The sequence below is a fragment of the Schistocerca nitens genome, chromosome 5 (genome assembly GCF_023898315.1).
Source record: "Schistocerca nitens isolate TAMUIC-IGC-003100 chromosome 5, iqSchNite1.1, whole genome shotgun sequence".
Taxonomy (NCBI): Eukaryota; Metazoa; Arthropoda; class Insecta; order Orthoptera; family Acrididae; genus Schistocerca; species Schistocerca nitens.
In genome coordinates this window covers 161,277,123-161,295,667 of record NC_064618.1, presented here as the reverse complement: position 1 = coordinate 161,295,667, position 18,545 = coordinate 161,277,123, and the positions used below count along the sequence as shown (strand labels likewise).

The 18,545-nt window shown below is 44.4% G+C and overlaps 1 protein-coding gene across 1 annotated transcript in view; it reads left to right on the top strand.

Moving 5' to 3' along the window:
• Positions 1-18,545, top strand: part of LOC126260324 (hemicentin-2-like) — a 432,251-nt gene that overhangs the window by 393,724 nt on the left and 19,982 nt on the right. Inside the window, exon 13 of the mRNA XM_049957649.1 lies at positions 972-1,320. Coding sequence (XP_049813606.1) covers positions 972-1,320 — 349 coding nt within the window. The remainder of the gene's footprint in view (positions 1-971; positions 1,321-18,545) is intronic.

Genomic DNA, 18,545 nt, shown 5'->3' with positions numbered 1-18,545 from the left:
AAGCATCATCTGCGATATAGACTGAATGTTTTTGCTTAAATTATTGAGTGGCCTTGTGGAGGAAGCCAGACGATAAAATTATTAGGATGGACTTAGATGGATAGTTGGGACGAATGTAGGGCTTTATGAACTGAAAGTGGTTCCGCAAGCTCATTAATGTAATTACATTTACGATTACGTGCTATCCCCACCTACTATCTGTCTGAAGGGAAGCCCACAATAAACTAAAAGTACTAAAGCTACTACGTCAACTACCTTGGAGACTACATCGCTCAACCATCATACATCATTTCAAGAATCCCATCCATCCCATCCTCACGTAAGAAAATGTATCACAGATCTTCCAAGTCTTACGATACCCTCAGAATTCTTGAGCACCACACTTCACTCTCCATATCCATTTACCCTTCACCACGTGTACTTTGTACATGCAAATGAAAATGACCCCTACTGCCCTAATTACAAGCATGCCTTTTTAGTTGCCGGCCGCGGTGGCCGAGCGATTGTAGGCGCTTCAGTCTGGGACCATGCTGCTGCTACAGTCGCAGGTTCGAATGCTGCTTCAGACATGGATGTGTGTGACGTCCTTAGGTTGGTTAGGTTTAAGTAGTTCTGAGTCTAGGGGACTGATGACCTAGATGTGCTTAGAGCCATTTGAACCATTTCAACCTTTTTAGTCTATGAGTGGTGGGGTAAGGAGTGGTAAATGGATGGTTCGTTGAGGAACCTCTACAGTCTTCAGAAAAAGTTGGAGTGGGTATTGTTACAAGGGACGAAAAGTTGCTGGGAAAGAATTTTACAGATTGATTGCTAGTCATGCTTGAATACTCACAGCCACAGAGGCAAGAAGGAAACCCGCCACTACTGTAGCCCTGATTTGATAAGGGTGGCAAATGACGATACCTTTTGTGGAGCACGTGAAGCCGTAGCTGTGAGGTATGTGCCGTGTGCCGGTTGCAGAGCTGACGCAGAGCGGCGGCTGGGACATCGTGCCACTGGCGGCGCTGCTGACGGGGGCGCTGTTGGCGGCGGGACTGGCGGTGTTGTTGGTGGCCGTGCTGGCCGTGCGTCGGCGGCGCGCATACGAGGCGGCGGGCGGCCGCGGCCGCGGGGGCGGCGCCTCTGGGGGCGGCGTCTGCAGCGGGGGCGGCGCCGCGCCAGCCCTGCAGCTCGAGAAGCAGCCGCCGCCGCCGCAACACGGCTCCATGCTCGAGATCAACCACGGCCACGAGCGCTACGTCGTCTCCTACCGCCTCAAGACGGCCCAGGACAGCTGCGTCGTCGACGGCAGGCAGCCGGACATCCTCAAGTCTCCCAGGGGTACGCACGGTTTCTTAGCTATTGTTTCGCATGCCATTGTGCAAAGTTCAGAAGATACTCAAAATAAGAACTTAAAGCTATCGTTATTCCGAAGACTGATTTCAATACAGTACTTGATTATGCACATTCGTACTAGACGTTGCTTTAGCCATACAAAAATGGTGCTGGTTTGCAACAGGATAGTGTGTGTAGTGGAAGTGCTGGGAGTTGAGTGGGCGCAAGTATATGTAGGTAACAACTTCATAAGATTAGGAGTAAGCAAATGTGAAAAAATAAATTTTCAAATCTGTATGGCATAAACAAACAATACTAAAAAATAAGAACAATATATGCACAGGCTATATTCAGGCAAACAAATTATCTTAAGGGGGGTAGGACGTCAAACGGGCCGACTTGGAGCAGGAGAGGCATCACAGGACATTTTAATTTCCAGTGTCTATACTTTTACAAATACATTCATAAAACTTTGTCAGCATCACCAGGAAGGATTCAGAATTCACATTCATTGCAGTGGAAGAATGAAAACATAACAAAATATTTTTTTTACGTGTGAAGTTTCATCATTTTTTCACTTACTAATGGCTGCATTTGTTGCTATAGGTACACTTATCTTCATAAGTTAGAGAGATTCTTCGATGAATATTGCACAGCATACATACCATACTTACAGGTGTATGAAACTCTAGAATTTATTTAATTTATTAATAAACTAATGATCTGTTGTATTTTAAACATTCATGTTTAGAAAAAACACAAATGTTTTAGTTAATTACCTCAATTTTTTTCACAGTTTTTAATAGATTTGGAAAATTCTAGAGGTTCATACACCTTTAAGTATGGTTTGTATGCTGTGCAAAATTCATTGAACCATCTCTCTTACTTATGAAGGAAAGTTTACCTATAGCTACAAATGCTGCCATTGGTAAGTGAAAAAAATGATGAAATTTCACATGTAAAAAAAATTACTTCGTTATGTTTTCGAACTTCCATTGTTATGAGTGTGAATTCTGAATCCTTCCTGGTCATGCTGACATACCTTTATGAATTTATTTGTAAAAGTATAGACAGTGGAAATTAAAATGTCCTTTGGTGCCTCTCCTGTTCTACCCCCCTTAAAAGAAAAACAAATGGAAACAGTCTTATCAGCATCTTCAACAGGGAATCAACACTATACTGCAGTCACACTGTAGCAAGTGAATGAAGGTAGCTAAACATTCTCATGTACTGGCAGACAAGTCAGCGTAATATTTCACTTGGGCACTCAGGTACAGGCCACACATCTGAAGTCACAGACGCTGCCTGTACACTCCAGCAACAAGACTCTACAGAGAACCACCAACGAAACCATCCGGAACCCTTCCTTCTGCGCTGCCCTATGTGGGTGCCATCGCTATCTTTCTGTTGTGCTCCTGACTCGACGCAATTGGTTTATGCATTGATATTGGGAAGAACCACTATCCAGCTGCACCACTACCTGCATTTCCAGGCTTGTGGAAACTCTATTTCTTTGGAGATGGGACTCACTATCTGGGGAGAGCACTTAGACACAGAATCAGAGTCGATTCTGCCGATCATTGCCCATACAGGTGGCCCTCACAAAGCTCACCCATAGGCATTGGTATCTGCACAGTACGCGTTGCAGTCGGATCTGCTGCCCATAAAAGTTCGCAGGTTCCCAGCCCTACCGACTGTCGAGCCCAGGTATCTTCCGGTTCATCAGGTTTTGCCCAGCAAATCCGAGTCAGTCACAGATTCTTAGCCATAGCACCAACTACTACATGGCCAGGACTTCAACTAGCACTCCGACACTTGTTTATTACTCTTACCATTTCACTTAGAACCACCACTGTCCCACCAGGTTGGATGGACAACGGACGAGAATACTTAAACCTAGCCTCTACGGCGCGTATTTTACTGCCTGAGAGTGCCCATTGTCCTGACGACCAGGGATAGTGTTGTTTCATGCAGAAGTATGGGTACCTACCGTGCTTTCTGCCTAGGGGCACATCCTATTCCAGGAACATAATCGCATACTAGACTCTTCCAGTAGCGGTCCAGCAGCTTAGACGACTACTCCAGTGGTTACCCCAAGTTTTTCTTCCTTTCAGGCACCTGCTCATATTGGCAAGCTAACACTCGCCACGTTTTAAGGAATGCTGTCGATCATGCCCTTACATGCTACTATCACACATCTTTCGACATACTAACAACATCCATTCCCCAAGCTTCTAGAATTGGTTAGTCCTTGACAGTTTCCTTTTGACAGACAGCATGCGATCTGCCAAAGGATTTCTTCGTGACCACCTAGACTCTTGAATAATAGATTTACTCATTAGCTAAAGGCGGTAGGCACTGCTGTTTAACATGGACTCCAAATCACGGAGTGGCATTCCTTTTTTTACTTTAACAATAATAGTCAATGGTGGAAGAGGTGGTGTGTGACAAAGAAAAATAGTAGGACAGCAGGGAATAGATCGAGTATTTCAAATCACAGAACATGTAAATAAAACTTAGAAAGTCTACTTTTAAAATATCCACAGCAGTCAGATTCCCCCAGTGAATCTATGTTAACAATATTGAATGATGATTACTATGGATTTAACACACATTCTGAATGGACTTGTTCCGGAAGGTTATGTCGTTAGAGGTTGTTACGAAAGTAAAAATGATTAACAGATGATCAGTGGTAACTGCAATGACTGAAAACATCCTTAAGGGGCTCCGGAACGCCCTATACTTGCAATGTTAAAATAACGCTTATAAATTACATCTTTCCTCACAAAGTATTTGAGGTAGGAAGTTGAACTTTTTACAGATTATTTATTGGAATATGGGATACAACTTAACACAGGGATTTTATAAAATTTTAGTTCAGTTATTAAAGATGATTTTTTTTCAATTGTAATGAAAATTCACAACATTTTTTTGCAACTTTTTATTTATATATTCAAAAATATACAGTTTTTTGGAAAAAGGCTGTGTTAAATTATGCAGAAGGTACTGTGTAACATCTACTGAAAGTTTTAAACAAAAATGTTTGGAAGATCCTTAGAAAACATGTAATTAGTATGAGAAAATAAACGTTTTGGGAGTCGAGCGACAAAGATTGGATTAACTTTTTAGTGCATTCCAGGTCCATAGGATGGATTATCTTCATCCTCTGCAAACTCCTCCTCCAGCTTCCTCTTGTTCCTCCTCCTGTTTACTCTTGCTTGTATTTCTAGACTCTTTACAGCCCTGTCTGCAGCCCGAAGGCGTTCCTTGTCTAAAGCAAGCATCGCTCGTACCATGTTGGAACCTATCTTCATTCCCATATTTCTAAATACCTTTCACATTACAATGTTGTCATCATTGAAAGTCGCAACAGCATCATACACACCAAAGTGAAGTGTTTCTATTCCAACAAATACAGTCTTTGGGATTCTCGACCATATAACACTATTTACACTTTCATTGGGGTTTTGAGTTTTTCCGTGAATACACTTTTTCAACAGTTCAGGTGCTGCTAAGTCTCTGAAAATAGGTTTTATCACCTCCATTATCCAGTTAGCAATCCTTTGTTATATTTACACCAACTGTCTTCTTCTTTGGGACACAAGCTATGTTGGGGATTTTCATCGTCTTTATTGTTTACAGTAATAACACATACCTTTGGCTTTCCAACATTTCTCCTTTTCTTAAAAGCCTTCAGAGGATTTCTAATAACTTTACTTTTACTCATTATTATACTTCAACAAAACAGAGACTCAAGAAACAGAATTAATTACGAATATTTTCGAGATAACGACAGAGTAAATAAACATGAAACAATCGACAATCACACCAGCGATATATATTGAACCATCACAGGTTAGCCACAACACATACTTTATCTCACATCACTAAAATGTACCTGATGAACACGGACGTTAATAATAACGCAATTTGACAGCAGTTTAACAGCGCCACAGTGGGTCACGCCCATGTAGAACACATTTCAAAAAAAATTTAAAAATAGTTGTAGTCTTCGGAATTGAATAAATTATATATCTATTAAAAGGTAATAGTCTGCAGATTCAGAAAACTAAAAAAAGTAAAAAATCTAACTTTTCATGATTTTGAGCCTTTCCGGAGCCCCTTAATATAAACGAACATACAGTAACACTAGCGAACTCGAAAGAGCTTCGCAGTTGCTAAATACGTATCGCAATTGAGAACACTTTCGTGTCTTCCCCCCCCCCCCCCCAAAACCATTGCCCACCTTTTCCTGCCCCTCTCTTTGGCCGTCTCCTACTCCATCCACTCCCATCCCCCCCCCCTCTCTCTCTCTCTCTCTCTGACCATGGGTCTCATTGCCAATGAAACCAGATTGGAAATTTAAGTTACTTACGATGAAAAAGTAGATCGGTAGAGATCACTGGCATATGCGGAAAGAGAGAACTCTCCTGCTTCTTGATGCTTCAGGATAGTAATGTCAGTGATAGTATTTCACATAGTTTTAATGTAAGAATTTGTACGATTACGAAGTTTGGGATTATTGATATTCCACACCAATATTCAGGTCTTGAGCCGATAAGCCATAAATGTAATATTTCTGTTTTCTGTAAAACAAACGAGGATGAAAACAAAACCTCACATAGTTGTGTATAAAATTTTTATTTAAAATTGCATAAAACGAGGACGAATATATGTGAAGGTGATAAACAACTTAGAAGTGGAAGGATGACCCTGAGAAACAACTTTCTGAAGTTGATGCACATACCCGTCATGCATGCGGAGTGTGGTTCCGACTGAGTCGACAATTGACTACATACAATGGGGAGATGCCCAAGTCTCCCAGAACGGGTGCAGTGCGCCCAGTGGTCCAGATTGTCCGCACGTGGGAGTGTTGTCCAGTAGTCAGGAAGTGATGGTAAAACCCGGTGCGTAAGTTGACAAGGCGTAGCAGGCTGTTCAGATCCAATGGAGACAACCGAAGTCGATTATCACGGGAAAATTACTTACAAGAATTCCGCCTCCGAGACGGTGGCTGGACTGGTGCTACCTGAAGTCTAACCTTGAGGCGTTCGTTTTCAGCCTGTGCGATCTCAATATAGTGCGTGATTCCCAAAATATCGTCTATGAAATGGATATCCAGTCTGATGGCTGCAGTACCAATTACCGGAAGGGAGCCAACTGGACAACAACATCTCGGATAAGTGACTCTGCATATGAAGCTTTGCAAGTCGTTTTTGTAGAAGTGGAATCACAGTGTCGTCTCAACCACCGCAAATCCGTCACATATGAGCGGCAGGATAGATCAGGCTGTCTGGGGGATTGATTGTACTCGAGGTGCGATGCGACCACGTGGAATCGTTCTGAATAATCTTTCGACAGCACCAAACGCATCTCTTCGAACATGAACAAAGCCGTATTCAGGAATGAAGACAGCTTCTTTAGCAAGAAAAAGTGACCGTGAAGAGAGTCATCTGATAACTGAAACCCGCTGAAGTGCTTATTCAGCCGCTGCAAATACGTGTCCCAAACGTTTTTTGCATCGTTAAACAGCAGAAACGAGGATTTGCGGCTCTCCGCATTGGAAATGACCGCAGCCCGGATGGTTTTGGATCTCTGAACCTGTAAGCGATAGGAAAAAATTTGAAACTTGTTCGAAATGCTGTTACTGTTGCTAAGACTGTTGTAGCAACTGCTGCTACAGTAGCAGCTGTTTCTGTTGCTGTTCCACGAGTTGCAAAAACTTGTCGTCCATGGAACGCCACTGATCTTTTGTCTCGCCGCCAATAACAGTGACCGGAATCGGACATTTCTAGAACAACTTCAGAATCAGCAGTGACTGGCCGACAGGTCGAATCGCCAGAGGATAAAAGGGGACGACACGACAGAGTAACAAGTTCAAAGAGCAAATCAAGATCTAACACTAAGACGTAGTGAATTCTGAACCAAGTTACCTACTTGTAGTGACGTCTACACAACCACGCAGAGAAAGCACAACTAACGGACGGAGCACTAGGCGCGCTGGGTGTGTAGGACGCCACGCTAGTGACCGCGTGCCCTGATAGGTCCACCGGACAGGCGTGGCTTATGACGGCGCTTACAATACATGTAAACTCAAGGTGGAGAGGGGAGGAAGGAAAGGACATTACACGGAACCAGCGACGACGTGTGAAATTATGAACCAGACTTGGATTCGAACCCGGGATCTCCTGCTTATTAGGCAAATGTGTTAGCCACTGCGCCATCCGGAACACAGGGCTGTCACATCTGTGGGGATTATCTGAGCACACCTCGCGGCCGATCTGCATTCCCACCGAGCGCCACCTGTTCTCCCCCTGTCCACTTCCTCCAAGCTCGCTACTCTGAGGTTCCCACAGGAGGTCGGACGTATTTGTGCAGACATCACGCATTCGTGTAAAGACGCTTGCATCTACGACCGCAGCGCTCGAAATTCCACAGTGCCCCCTGGCGGCCGTAATCGACGTGCATACCATCCGGCGGTCTAAAAACGCGCCGAGCCGGGATACCAGATCGTATATCCTCCTTTTCCCCTCCTCTCTCTCTCTGACCATCTCCTTCCCTTTCCCTGTCCGTCACCCTGTTCAATAAGATAATATCAATTGGACAAAGAAGATTTCATTTGCCTCATAAGCAATAAACATCTACCACAACAGTTTATTGGCACCAATAGTAGGGCACGCATCCAATGTGTGGTGCGGCCTGCCACCACTGTCAGGCGAATACAGAGGAACGTTCTGTTGAGATGCATAGGAGCATTCAACACAAGTCCAACAGATGCACTGTTGGTAATTATGGGTCTATGTCCACTAGACCTAATAATAAGGCAGCACGCAGCCTTCTACTGGCTGCGCAAACAGAACATTGAAATGGTGCAAAATATAATGGGCATTCCTCTGGTAAGCGTCAAAGCCATCCGTGGAAAAGTGCTTGACATTTGGCAGGACGAATGGGATAGGTCCACTACAGGCCGCCGAGTCCACGGGTTTCTACCCACAGTGAGGGGAAGACTAAATAACAAGATAATAAAGCCCTCACAGGGCTTAGTTCACTTCCTTACAGGACACGGTCCCTATCCCACGTACCTGCATAAAATAGGGAAAAGGCCAACACCGGAGTGTGACTGTGGTGCCCACGCAGGATCGCCAGAACACACAGTGTTTGAGTGCCCAATATACGAACAGGCTGCCTCAGTGGAGAGGCAGCTTCTGCGAACAAGAAATATTAGCGAAATATTGACATAAAGCGAATTGTTCAGCAATTTCGCAAAATTGGTAAACAAAATCTCAAGGGAGGCCCAGCGAGCCTACCTTGGGAGAGAGTAAATGCGCTTCAGATCTAATGCGCAATGTAAATATGTAAATATACTACGTTTGTTTAAGTCTTGACTTACAGTAGCTAGTAGTAGTAGTTAGATCATTATGGTGGTGGGGGGAATAAAAAGAGTAGTATAAATGGAGTGGTTTCACTAGTAGTAGCGGCCCGCCTCCACGTGGCTAGGGACGGGCAACTCTCTGGCAGGATTCCAGAGAGGCTAAGAGGCCGAAAATTCACATATGGCACAGCTGCTTAATAAACAGATAGTATGCATGCATTAATAAACCACTTCTGTAGTGCTAACAACACAGATAGTCAGTCTCAATACGCCCACTCAAAAGTGTTAGAAAGTGGGTTATGCATGTTTAACAAATTTGAATTTGTCCGTCACCACCACCATCTCTCAAAGCTCGTCTCCTCCTCACCACAGTCTATCTCCTCCTCTTTCCTTTCTCTGACCATCGCCATTTCTCCTTCTCTCTTTCCATCTCCCCGTCCCCCGAAAGAATATGTCCTCCTTCCCCCTCTCTGTTCGTTTTTTCCCCCAACAGAAGGCTTATGGTTCTTATCACCATAGTACTCGCATATCCCTCCAGATCATAACTAATAATTATATCAATTTAGATAATATCGTATCAGGATTTTGAGATCGGTTGTATCTCTATTCGCAGCTCGTGGTCTAGTGTCGTTGCCACAGTGGCTCAGCGTGTTTGGTTAGAGAGCTGGCTGGTCACTGTAATACAAACCTGAATGAAGGGATCAACAACGAACTTCAGCAAGTGACATGTGACACCCGCTACGACTAAATACAACGAACAATAACAAGGAAAATACATAAAAAGCGGGAAAAATGTGGCACGCGTAGCTGCCTGTGGATCACGGGGTCCCGAGTTCGATTCTCGCTTTGGTTTGGGACTTTTTGTGCCCGGGGGCTGGGTGTTTGTGTTGTCACCATCATCATTCGTGACAGTGGCTAGATTGGACTTTGTAAATACAGTTGAGCGCCACCACAAAGGAAACCAAACCTCACCAGCGAATTTCAGCTTTGCAATTTCATTTTCACGCAGCTCAATGTTTATAAACTCGTATCTCCTCCCGAATTATGTGTAGCACAATGATATAGGTTTACAGGTACACCCAGTCGCATAAGTGACTAATGTCTGCCGAAATGTGTTGCGAATAAAGTTAGTAGTAAAGAAGTAACAGATTAAGACGTCGTCCATGATGTGGCAGTTTTTAACGTGTTTCTGTGTTTATGACGTCATACGTCCTGAACTATCTGTCGTACAATGATATTATTTTGCTAGTACATTCAGTGCTATATTGACTGAAACTCGCAAAATATGTCGCTAATACAGTAAGCAGTAAAGTAGTAGTAAAGTAAAACGTCTTTATTAATGTTGCGTTTTTCCTAGATAAGCAGCGATAATCTTGTATGCGATAAACTCTTTTCCTTACATCATCTTGTGTACGGTGATAGCGAAAAAAAAATGTTTCCAGAATGAGATTTTCACTCTGCAGCGGAGTGTGCGCTGATATGAAACTTCCTGGCAGATTAAAACTGTGTGCCCGAGGCAAAGGTCCCGAGTTCGAGTCTGAAAAAAAAAATGTCGTAAAGGTTTGAAACTGTTTGTAAAGTTCCGTGGAAGCTCAAGAAATTGATGAATGAAGTACAGGTATTCGCGAATCTTGGGTACACTGCTTTTTGACCCTCATCCCCATCCCCTTCAGAGACAGCTGGTTCTTACCACCACAGTGATTCATTCCATTTTTTTTTTTTTCGTCTTCTGACTGGTTTGATACGGCCCTCCACGACTTCCTCTCCTGTACTAACCTCTTCATCTCAGAGTAGCACTTGCAGCCTACGTCCTCGATTATTCGCTGGATGTATTCCAATCTCTGTCTTCCTCTACAGTTTTTGCCCTCTAGTACCATGGAAGTCATTCCCTCATGTATTAACGGAAGTCCTATCACCCTGCCCTTTCTCCTTATTAGTGTTTTCCACATATTCCCTTCCTCTCCGATTCTACACAGAACCTCCTTATTCCATGCCTTATCAGTTCACATTCTTCCAGGTATTAACTATCATGTCTACCACGCTTAGTTCAACTAGATCCAGCGGCTTAGGAGCATATATATATTCTCACATAGCTGTAACATCAAACAATACCAAGGTAGTCACCGATTTGACATTGTCTTGAATCACTTTTAGGGATTCTATAGTGTAAGGGGCAATCAAAATCTTTCCATACAGGAAAGAATCAATATAGTGGTTTCCGACAGACATGCAGACCTATACATATTCTTCATTCTTCGATGGATATCTACAGGAGCTTGTCCTTAGGAAGCAAGAAAAGAATAACATCACGTTGCTCCTGTTCGGATGCATTTGGTATTAGCGTCGCCATAGTTCACGTTTCCGTATTTACCGCACGCATTCCACATTAATCCGTTGCCGTCATGTCGCTGCATATACACTCCTGGAAATTGAAATAAGAACACCGTGAATTCATTGTCCCAGGAAGGGGAAACTTTATTGACACATTCCTGGGGTCAGATACATCACATGATCACACTGACAGAACCACAGGCACATAGACACAGGCAACAGAGCATGCACAATGTCGGCTCTAGTACAGTGTATATCCACCTTTCGCAGCAATGCAGGCTGCTATTCTCCCATGGAGACGATCGTAGAGATGCTGGATGTAGTCCTGTGGAACGGCTTGCCATGCCATTTCCACCTGGCGCCTCAGTTGGACCAGCGTTCGTGCTGGACGTGCAGACCGCGTGAGACGACGCTTCATCCAGTCCCAAACATGCTCAATGGGGGACAGATCCGGAGATCTTGCTGGCCAGGGTAGTTGACTTACACCTTCTAGAGCACGTTGGGTGGCACGGGATACATGCGAACGTGCATTGTCCTGTTGGAACAGAAAGTTCCCTTGCCGGTCTAGGAATGGTAGAACGATGGGTTCGATGACGGTTTGGATGTACCGTGTACTATCCAGTGTCCCCTCGACGATCACCAGTGGTGTACGGCCAGTGTAGGAGATCGCTCCCCACACCATGATGCCGGGTGTTGGCCCTGTGTGCCTCGGTCGTATGCAGTCCTGATTGTGGCGCTCACCTGCACGGCGCCAAACACGCATACGACCATCATTTGCACCAAGGCCGAAGCGACTCTCATCGCTGAAGACGACACGTCTCCATTCGTCCCTCCATTCACGCCTGTCGCGACACCACTGGAGGCGGGCTGCACGATGTTGGGGCGTGAGCGGAAGACGGCCTAACGGTGTGCGGGACCGTAGCCCAGCTTCATGGAGAGGGTTGCGAATGGTCCTCGCCGATACCCCAGGAGCAACAGTGTCCCTAATTTGCTGGGAAGTGGCGGTGCGGTCCCTTACGGCACTGCGTAGGATCCTACGGTCTTGGCGTGCATCCGTGCGTCGCTGCGGTCCGGTCCCAGGTCGACGGGCACGTGCACCTTCCGCCGACCACTGGCGACAACATCGATGTACTGTGGAGACCTCACGCCCCACGTGTTGAGCAATTCGGCGGTACGTCCACCCGGCCTCCCGCATGCCCACTATACGCCCTCGCTCAAAGTCCGTCAACTGCACATACGGTTCACGTCCACGCTGTCGCGGCATGCTACCAGTGTTAAAGACTGCGATGGAGCTCCGTATGCCACGGCAAACTGGCTGACACTGACGGCGGCGGTGCACAAATGCTGCGCAGCTAGCGCCATTCGACGGCCAACACCGCGGTTCCTGGTGTGTCCCCTGTGCCGTGCGTGTGATCATTGCTTGTACAGCCCTCTCGCAGTGTCCGGAGCAGGTATGGTGGGTCTGACACACCGGTGTCAATGTGTTCTTTTTTCCATTTCCAGGAGTGTATACCCGCTCCGAAGTTGCGCTTCGTTGCGTATACGCTGCAACAAGCACCTCTAACTGAAACTTTCTGATTGACCCTTATATAAAAGCAAGAAAGGTAGTGTCAGTACATTATAAGTAAGGAAGCTACATACTTGAGTAATTTATTTATGCAAGTCTATAGACGTGTGCATGGTACAATTTTATCAACCTCTTCTCTAGATTTTCACTTGCCTCTTTTTCGCCCTTATTTCACCCTCGGTGGTCCGCTCTGTACAAGAACTGATCACAAGCTCTTGAAGTAGATAAACGAATGCAAATCCCGGCTACTCAGCTCCCTTTTGTTTTTCTCGTGTCTTGTTGTGAATGGTGTCAAAACCGTCGCCAGACGCCAGTGAACTGTTTACACTGGAATGTGTGTTTGATGTGTACGAGAGAAACGGTTAAATTTTAAACTGTTAGCTTTTTATCGCTGCAAGTTAAGTGCCACAACATCTTTTTAACTATATTTAGAATCACTTATTTCGTGTGACTGTCAGCTAGCCGCACACTCCGCACCTGAGACCTAGCGGATATACCGGTACAGTCGGAATATGTGCCTCACATGTCGATATTTGATACTGATGTATGCTAAGCCTCGTCTGGGTCATCAGATTGGGGTTTTATCAGTCATAACGTCCGCAGGAACAAACTCTTTACGGCTAGCGTACATTTTCAGTCCCCACGACCATAACACCAAAAGCAATCTACGTCCGCACCATATCACTTAGGTGCTGTCTAGTACATTTGATGGCCGATAAACTTTATACCATCTCGCTGACGTGGCCATCTTCAACGAAGATGGTCGATAAACGCTATACAGGCTCGCAGACGTGGTCATATGATACATCTTATGGCTGATAAGCGTTGCATGGTGAGAACGTATATAAATCCTCACTGCTTCGAATTTGTTTGTTCTGAAGATGAGATTGTTCTATCACGAACCGCCGTTTTCTTCTCCTAATTAACATTTAGTTACAATAAAAGGGCGGTAAACACAAGCAGTTTAACTGATTCCTTAGCCAAGAGGCCTGAAAAAAATTTCAAAATTAACGTCAAAGAATTCTGAAATGATTTAAATATGTGCGTCCTTGGAATCGACAAATTAGAATGCACGTGAACATTGACTTGACATATAGTTCCGCAGCAGGAATATGTTGTTTTTTTTTTAAAAAAAAGGTAGTTTTCTGGCTAACAGTGACTTGTTGTAAACAAAATTCGGTCACTGCTTTACTTTGTTAGCAAGTGGAGTTAATCTTTATCTACGATGACCTTCGTTGACTTTGTGGAAATGTAGGTTAAGGGAATCGGTGCGTTTAGTTCAATGACGTTTATGTGAGTTCGGGAAAATAAAGATAGGAAAAAGGTGTCAAGTATTAGTTTTAGAATTTGAGAGGTAAACTAGGTGGTTTGATGGTTATGAGAAATTAAAATGAATGTTATCTGAGGAAATGTCTGAGAGTAACTGGGGAGAAGACAAAAGAAAGAAAGAACTTTTACATAGAGAGCGAAAAGAGGAATTTATTAAACATGAAAGGACTGATGCATATCAGCGCGCATATTATGGGTGAAGAAAGAAGGCTGAATATCCTCTTCCTAGTTAAGCTGTTTTACAATCTCTTTGGCCACCTTTCATAATATCCGGTTGTGGCTACCAGTACTTGAGTCCTATCAAAAAGAATGTGGTGGTCTCCTGACTCCAAAGCATGTTCCGCAACAGCTGATCTGTCGATCTCCCCTCTTATGCAGTTACCCTCGTGCTCTTCTCGTCGTACTTTGACAGTTCTTTCTTTAGTATGCACATACACGTCCACACAACTACACGAATTCCCATAATTTCCTGCTTTTTTTCAGCTGTTGGCTAGCATACTTGGCCGATTTTAGATGATCTTGTCCCTTCCGAGTGGGTTTATAGATTGCCAATAAGTTTCCCTTCTTCAAGATTTTTCCTATACGGCCAGTAACATCCTTAATCAAAGACAGGAAAACTTCAATTACACCGGCGTCTGAGCATTGCATTGATTTCTAACCGGTGGTCTTAACTTTCTTTTCACATCAGCGAACGAATTACAATTCTTGAGTAATGAGTTGGTAAGGTGCTTTAATTTTGCATCTAGCAACTCTGGTTCGCAGATTTTCCTTGCTCTATCCGCCAGTATCTTTATGACGTCTCGTTTTTGTTGTGGATTGTAGTTCGAATCCCGATGTAGGTAATGTTCTCTGTGCCTCTGTGTTGAAGGGAGATTCAGGAATCATCTATTGTGGAACATGCTTTGTAACTAGGAGATAATCGCATTCATTTTGATAGGACTCAAGTAATGGCAGCCACAAGCGGATACCATGAAAGGTTATACAGAGAGGCCACAGAGATGGTGAAACACCCCGTAGTATCAATAGGAAGGAGGATGACGTGAAACTGAATGACATCTGGAGTGCGGTGCTGAAGCTACCAATCTTCCACCATGAGGTGATAGCAACGGCCAACTGCGCTCGCTCTTTCGAAATATGTGACGTCACGCCATTGCGCGAAAGCACGCGAAGGTGGACTTTCTGCTGTAGTACTGAGCGTGCCATGGTGTGAATTGGACATTCAAAGAAGCTACGATCCTCCTTGAAAATGTCCTCCGCAGATGAGGACAAAACTCTGGGTTTCAAGGTGAAACCCATTCGACCAAGGCTTCACCGACGAGTGTCGCATATGCCTTGAACCAGACAATCATCGGAGACGTGTTTGGAGGCAACCTGTCAGGCTGAACGCTATGGACACACTGTCCAGCGAGTGCAGCGAGGTGGAGGTTCCCTGCTTTTTTGGGGTGGCATTGTGTGGGGCCGATATACGCCGCTGGTGGTCATGGAAGGCGCCGACCGATAGTGCAACCATATCGGCAGCATACTGGTGAGGCATTCGTCTTCATGGACGACAATTTGCGTCCACATCGTGCATATCTTGTGAATGACTTCCTCCAGGATCCCTCGACTAGAGTGGTGAACATGTTCTCCAGACATGAACCCTACCGAATATGCCTGGGATAAGAAACTACCTGACAGATAAAAACTGAGTGCCGGATCGAGCCTCGAACTCGGGACCGTTGCCTTTCGCCTGGGACAGATTGGAAAGGGCTGTTCATGGTCGACGTGACTCACCAACCACTCTGAGGGATCTACGCCGAATCGCCATTTAGGAGTGGGACAATCTGGACCAACAGTGCCTTGATGAACTTGTGGATAGTACGCCAGAACGAATACAGGCTTGCATTAATGCAAAACGCAGTGCTACTGGGTATTAAAGGTACCCACCTCTGAAGGTCTCGCTGAAGGTCCCGCTGTATGGTGGTACAACATGCAATTTGTGGTTTCATGAGTAATAAAAATGGTGTTGATCTCTAGTCCTATTTTATGTACAGGTTCCGGAACTCTCGGAACCGAGGTGATGCAAAACGTTCCTTAACATGTGTATTATTAAGTGCCTTAGGTATAGATCCTAAAGTGGAGGTTTGCACACATAAATTATTTAATATGAATGATAGGTATGATGGTAGGTTTTAAGATAAAGAAACTCTCGATTAACACAGTAAGTTGTTCAGTGAAACATAATTGTTCAAGGAGACGACGAATGGAATGTGAGATGCTTTACAAATTCATTATGCAAACTCCAGTTAATGGATATGTTGATTTACATCGTTACTTGAGTTTATGTGATCGCTCTAAGCTTGTTGACACCAGTGACTGCCAATTTAAATTGTATATTACAGCACTGAGGATGGTCACTAAGTGACCGAAAATCGATTTTGCGGATAATAAAACAAAAAAATGCGACCAATGCTGTTTCTCCTTCCAAGTATATCCATTATCTGGTCGTGGTGCACAGGACACTCCATGGAGTCGCCAATCAATTGAACAAAAAAGATAACGCCCCACTTATACTCATAGCGGTCTGAAATTTAGTCTCTAATTTTGTGAATTCCAAACAACAGCCGCGCGGAATGGCCGCGCGGTTTGAGGCTCCATGCCACGGATTGCGCGGCCCCTCCCGTCGGAGGTTCGAATCGTCCCTCGGGCATGAGTGTGTGTGTGTGTGTGTGTGTGTGTGTGTGTGTGTGTGTGTGTGTGTGTGTAGTTCTTAGGCTAGGTTAGTTAAAGTAGTGTGTAAGTCTTGGGATCTATGACCTCAGAAGTTTGGTGCCTTAGGAATTCGCACACACACACACACACACACACATACACACACACACACTAAACAACAAAGAGTAACAGTTGACCAGATAGTAACTGAAAAATTCGTACATACAACGCAGCTATTCTGGACCAGAGACTGATGATGGTACTAATTTCAACAAGTGCAGAGCAAGAAAGTGTCCTATCACGCCAGTGCTGCGAATTTTGCTCACTGCAATTGTTTACCGTCAGCCATACACAACGCCGTCATCATGTGAATGATTCTACAGTATAGGTAGAGGTCACGCCATCGTCACAATAACTGTGGACCTCGCTGATCTGGTAATATGCGGCGCTGTTCTTCTCCAAGACACGTGGATGATATGCTCGCGATGCACAAAGATCCAAGTCTCCAAACCAACTCTCAAGTTGCACTAGCTGGTGCGTCTGGCCATGGACTCACGTCCCCTCTATTTCTTGCCTATCCACATCCTGCTCAAAATTTTTACAGAACCTTACGCCCACCTACGTTTTCACGCCAAATCGTACACTCCCAACAATAGCGAAAAATGCATGCAGGTCCTCCAACAGAGGGGTTCCTTCAAGCACACAAAATTCAGCCAAGGCACTGCATTGTTTTAAAATGATAATCAAATTCCACAACGCACTTTCACACCTGAAAGACTGCCATTTCAGCTCCGTCCACGTGGTATCCCTGATAAATTTACCGATGATGTGTTTTCGTACCCGGAAACTGGCCTTGTATCAGAGGTCCTCTGAAATTAGAGGGCTGATCATTAGGTTACGTCATTATTTTCGGCAAACCATGTTTCCTTCGAAATCTGTAAAATACTTTTCTTAAAACGCTGTCTGCCAAACCTAAGAAACCCCTGCTCTCCTCCTGCTAGACTCGTCTCCCATCCTCACTTCGACTGCTGGCCAGGAATGGAGTGTAAAAATGCACGATGGACTGCTACCCTTTCGCCAGGCCATGGCATCCTGGCTTCCGTAGAAACAGCTTGGGCTTACAGCAAAAACCCATCTTTCTTTGCTACGTTCACTGCCCTGCCTGTCCCAAATCTAGTGCTTTGAGCCGTCTCACACCCATAGAAGTCATCCAGAAAAAATTTGAATCCAGCGCTGTGTTTAAAGAAAGGAAACCAGAAAGAGTCCAGTATGATCTGCAGATGTTCATAAAAACTTTGGTGTTGGATACCACTCCAGTTACTGAATTATTGCCTGTTGTGTTTCAGAACTGTCCCAAAGTTTTTGCTGTACAGAGGGAATATGTTATGTCATTTCCATATACTCTCGTCCCTGGTACACACAGAAAATCGATAAGCAGGGTTTTGACTTATTTCAGTTCAGAAGTTAATTACCTAATAAAATAAGTGTTGTATCCAATAGTTACAGTTCTCTAAATGGTTTCTGCTTGAAAGTATCGCAACAGTTTCAAGCAAGACACTTTTTACGGATGGAGCATTGTTTATCTACACGGGGTAAACCAATCATTGTGATATGTAGTACCTGTCAGTTCCAAATTTATGGAACTTCGGTAAGTGAATGCTCAGTGCCCTCTGTCTGTAAACATGTGGTGGTGGATTTTCAGGAATCGCATTACTGGCTAGTCACAAGCTACGATTCCTGATAGCTAGAGAGCTGCAGTTATTGGAAGACCAATTAATGAACATGAGGCAAACTTTCTGCTGTGCTCTCTATTTTTCATATACATCTGCCGATTTCCTTAGCAGAATATTTGGAGATCTTTTCATCGATCATTTAGAGAACAAGAAATGACTCTTTCCAATCCAACAGAAGAAATATATACTTCAACTTTAAAGAAAAAAT